General features: G+C 45.9%; 1 protein-coding gene across 1 annotated transcript; it reads left to right on the forward strand.

Annotated features, from left to right (window-relative positions):
• Positions 1 to 569: 569 nt before the first annotated feature.
• LOC120659277 lies at positions 570 to 3,538 on the forward strand. Its single transcript, XM_039937356.1, has 2 exons — positions 570 to 1,909; positions 1,990 to 3,538. Exon 2 carries the CDS (start codon positions 2,022 to 2,024, stop codon positions 3,399 to 3,401), a length of 1,380 nt encoding a protein of 459 aa, XP_039793290.1. The 5' UTR covers positions 570 to 1,909; positions 1,990 to 2,021; the 3' UTR covers positions 3,402 to 3,538.
• Positions 3,539 to 4,592: the final 1,054 nt, after the last annotated feature.

The following is a 4,592-nucleotide window of genomic DNA, read 5'->3' on the forward strand; positions in this document are numbered from 1 at the left end:
AATTTGTATCAAATGCTCCAAATACAGGGGGCATGGGGGGCAACCCAATAGCATGAAAGGGAGCAAAGTTACATCTCAAAAGGCTGTGATATGTTGTTCCTACAACTAGATAAAATTATGAAGATAATTTTTCGTTACTTCACGTAATTCTCTGTAGCTAGGAATAATTGCATCATATGAAATTTATTTTTCCTGAAATTTCTTAATTTTATGATCTTCTGCGCCTGATAATCTCAGGAAGAAGATGGAGCTGCAGTTTACCCAAGCATGATTTTGGTATGATGCTTTCATTTCTTTTTGGCATCTTCTTGTTGTTTCGCTGTTACCAGAAGATGATGCACTTGTTGTAACTTTTCACAAATTCCAGCATTTTTAGTTCAAAAATCGTAAGTTCCAGCCGGAGTTAAAATCATTGGTACCATTGCCTTTTGTTTTTGGCGCTGCTGTTTGAATGTGAAATGTACTTGGGCCAAGCTGAGCCAGCCTGGCCCAGGTACATTTCTGGATTGTCGCCATGGCGGGCTCAGACAAAGGCCTGACAAAGGCCCCGACCTGAGTGCCCAATTCTTTCGTCTTCCCGTCGTCGGCGAGCCAGTGGAAAGGAGACGACCGGCCGACGATGAGGTCGGCGAGGAAGGTGGTCCCGCGCCGCCGCTGCCGCGGTGACCGTACGGGTGTATCGTCGAGGAGGAAGAGGATTACTAGCCAGCCGTCAGGAGGCACCCTGACGACCTGGCGGCCCAGATGAGGTGTGGCACCACCCGACCTGATCCCATCTCTCTGCCTGTTCCGCTTAGATTTAGTTCCAGTCACCTCCTAGCCGGTTGAGATTTTCAGCGTAGGTTGCGTCGATCACTGGAACTTCTTCCTTTAGTTCCTTTCCTAGGGCGATTAGTCGATTAGAAGGCTGTGAGACACGAGCTCTTCTCCAACAGGGCCACCACAAATGGTCCGTCACTGGCAAGCACAAAAGTCAATGGCACGAAACTGGTATGTTTAGGCTTCTAGCACGGCGTATATGGGGCAAATCTTTTTCCTTTTCAGATATTCAATTTTCCTCAACGATGATTTTACAAGTGAAAAGAGCATCCAGATGTTAGTGCTAATTGTGACTACTAGTTCCTTTGGGAGCATCAGTGTTATATGTTCAGAACCTCCTATGCTGAAACTGAATCCTCAAAGGAAAAATAGGGGCCATGTGGGGACAAGGATAAACACCCAAAACCAATACTAACCACGAAAGCCAACATCCATGACTTGCAAAACACTGGTCAGACAAGCAACACCGATTTGTTACGTTCCCTGCAGGAAGCAATGCAGCTGTCTGCCGCGTTGCAATTTCTGGATTAGAACCTGATAGTGATGTAAACAGTTTTATGATCGTGACACTTGCTGCTGACAATGAGCTTGAGATGGAACTTAGTGGTTCATAACGGTGATCTCGCAAAGTTGATGAGAACTAGCTAATACTTGCAGGAAAAAAAACTTACCTAGCGATGAGCCATACATTTGTTTTACTCCTATACAATCATATCGTTTATTTGTTGGATCTCAATCTTCCTTTGACTTTTGACTTTAGACACACCTGTGTGCTTTGTTGTACACTTGTACAAATAAATAAGATCACCAGAGTGCGACTTCTTAACAACTCTCCTCTGCCTTTCGCATAGCTTTACGAGTCATTTACATTTGTCTTACACCTATACAATCATCCTTTATTTGTTGGATCTCAATCTTCCTTTGACTTTAGACTTTAGACATACCTGTGTGCTTTGTTGTACACTTGTACAAATAAATAAGATCACCACAGCACCGATTCCTGCACTCTATTTGTACACCAACTTCAAGCTTGCTTCATAGAGTTGGTCTCAGCACACTTCGGCACTATACACAACAGTAAGAGGAACAGGTGAGGATTTTGCATTCCAATAGTATGCTCAGCTCGGTACTCAAAAAGGATAATAGTAACCTTATTGTTTTTCTCAGCAGGGAAATCCCAGAAGAGACTGCACTTGTTCCTCATGGATGGAATGGCAACTTCAGCTGTTGTTCAGGAAACTGTCAGCAGAGTGTCTTCGTTCATCTTCAACAAGCATGAGGAAAAAGTATCCAAAGGCCACAACTTGGAGAGGCTGGAAATGGCTCATACCGAGCTGGAACTCGCGATTGAAAGGTCAAGCAAGTTGCCTATCACCGATGTAGCACTGCTTCGTCGCAGGAAGATTCTGAAGCGTGCTTTGAATGAGTGTGGTGATGTCCTGCTGAGGTATAAGCTGCAAGCAATTGAAGATGAAGAGAGCCAGCAAGGAGTAATGGTAACACATCCCTCTTTCCCTAAACGGATTGCTTACGCTACCAAATCATCCATTGCTCATTTGTTTGGCTTGGCAAAAGATGGCCCGAGTGGCTTGGATGTCCAAAGATTTGAATGGTTTGCAGGTTGTGCCGGAAAGTTGGTAAAAGACCTGGAGTCTGGCTGTTCGCTTTGGCAGTACACCTTCTCCAACCCTCTTACCCGGCAACTTCTTGAAGGGAAAACACTCTGGTATGAAATGGAGAAGGGAACTATACAGCGAGGGTTTTTTATATCGCCCATATGCTTTGAGGACCGTGGTTTGGAGGCAGCACTAGCATATCGGTATAAGGATCAAGAAATGCCAGAGAAGAATTTTCGTTTAGCATTGAACCTAAGACTGTCAGAAAGCACAGACATAGTTGGATATGCTATTAAGTGCTTGCAGCCATTGACATCTCAGTTCAAGGTAGTGGCTGAATTTGCAAAGGAAGAACTCACCCTGCTACCTAATTTACAAGATATTTCCCATTCATTTGCTCCTCCAGCTATCATTCAAGAGTCATATACCGAAATCACTCAATCATTCCGCCCAGATCCACTATGCTGCAAAACCAATGGGCAGAGGCCTTTTGCCAACAACATCATGTCATCCGAGTTGGCGCACATATTTCCCGAACAAGTCATTGGCATTTGTCTTACACCCAACATTTCAGCACTAGAATACAGCTTTCATAGCTCAATTGATGGAGCCAGCCGGTACACAGTCACATATCGGCCACCACCACTGGAGTTTGCAGCTTGTTTCATTCCCCATCTCTTGAGCGAAGGTGTGCAAAAGAACTATGTAGTTGAGAGATTGGGAGGCAAAATAGAACATAAGAATGGTGCTAGCATACAACAAACGTGTGAGATGTTCAGATCAAAGACTTTTGATTGTTTTGTCCGCCAAGCAGATCTGACAGATTACTCGGTGTCCTGGATGTCTAAACATGGTGCTGCGTACTTTTGTCTGCGAACCCCAAGCTCTGAGAGAGCAGGTGCGCCCAAAACCAGTGGAAGGTCCAGTACCTGGAAAACTGCAAACAGGACGCAGTATGTCTCATAGTTTGTTTAGGGTTGTTTTCGTTTCCTAGTATAAGTTTGTTTCCATGTTTCATGGCATTGATGGACTCCATAATTTAGACGTTGTATTGGTTGTATAAATATTTCATGGTATATTCAGGTCTTAATTTTCTTTCAGACAAACAGATGTCCATGCTCTTATTGACATTTGCAACATTCACATAGCATTGATTGATATTGATACAGACAGAAAAAGATTATGGGGTGTAGTAACCAGTAGATTGTCCTGCAAATTACAAGTACTCTATATTGCTTCATGTTCAAGTAATTTTCACTAAAAAGGGGAAGATATTTTTTCATTCATCAGATACAGCTTTTCAAAGATAGACCCTGCTGAATAAGCTTACACTGATGCATTATGCATAGATGAAGTTGTTCAGAGTTGTGTTTTGATTTGATTCGTTCTCGGTGTAGAATTGTATAGGGCAACTGGACAATTCTATTCATCATCAATGTGTACAAATATATAGTATACATCAGTGCCCTTGGGCCATGCCGTGATGGAGTCCGGGCAGCAGCTTAATCCGATCCTCTCTCTTCCGCTTCCATGGCGCACTCAGCCCACCCACTCCGGCCTCTCCTCGTCCGACGATGAACTTCCCGTCGCCCCAGCTCCTCCTCTGTGATCCAAGGCATCTCCATCCGTCACCACGTTCCTGTCATCCTTGACATGGACGACGGCAACTACAGTCAGTGGCGCCTCTTCTTCGATCCACCCTCGGCAAATTCGGCCTCAAGGGCCACGTTCGCACCACCACTCCGCCCGCGGACCGCGATGGCGAATGGCGCATGGTGGACTCCTGCATCGTCAACTGGATCCTTGCCGCCGTCTCCACAGGCATCTTCGACATGGTTCGCCGCGATCGCCACGACGCCTTCCTCCTGTGGCACGCCATTGAAGGCATGTTCCGCGACAACAAGCTGCAGTGCGCCGTCCTCCTCGAAACCGAGCTGCGGTCCTTACAGCAAGGAGACATATCCGTGAACGACTACCGCACCAAACTCAAGCGCCTCGCCGACAAGCTGCGCGACATTGGCCATCCCGTCTCCAAGCCAAGCCAGGTCCTCAACCTCCTCCATGGCCTCAACCCCCGCTACCGCTACGTCAAGCGGGTGATCACCTCCAAGTACCCGCCACACTCCTTCCAGAGCGCTTGCTCTTTCCTCATCCTTG

The sequence above is a fragment of the Panicum virgatum genome, chromosome 2N, assembly GCF_016808335.1.
Source record: "Panicum virgatum strain AP13 chromosome 2N, P.virgatum_v5, whole genome shotgun sequence".
NCBI classification, from domain to species: Eukaryota; Viridiplantae; Streptophyta; class Magnoliopsida; order Poales; family Poaceae; genus Panicum; species Panicum virgatum.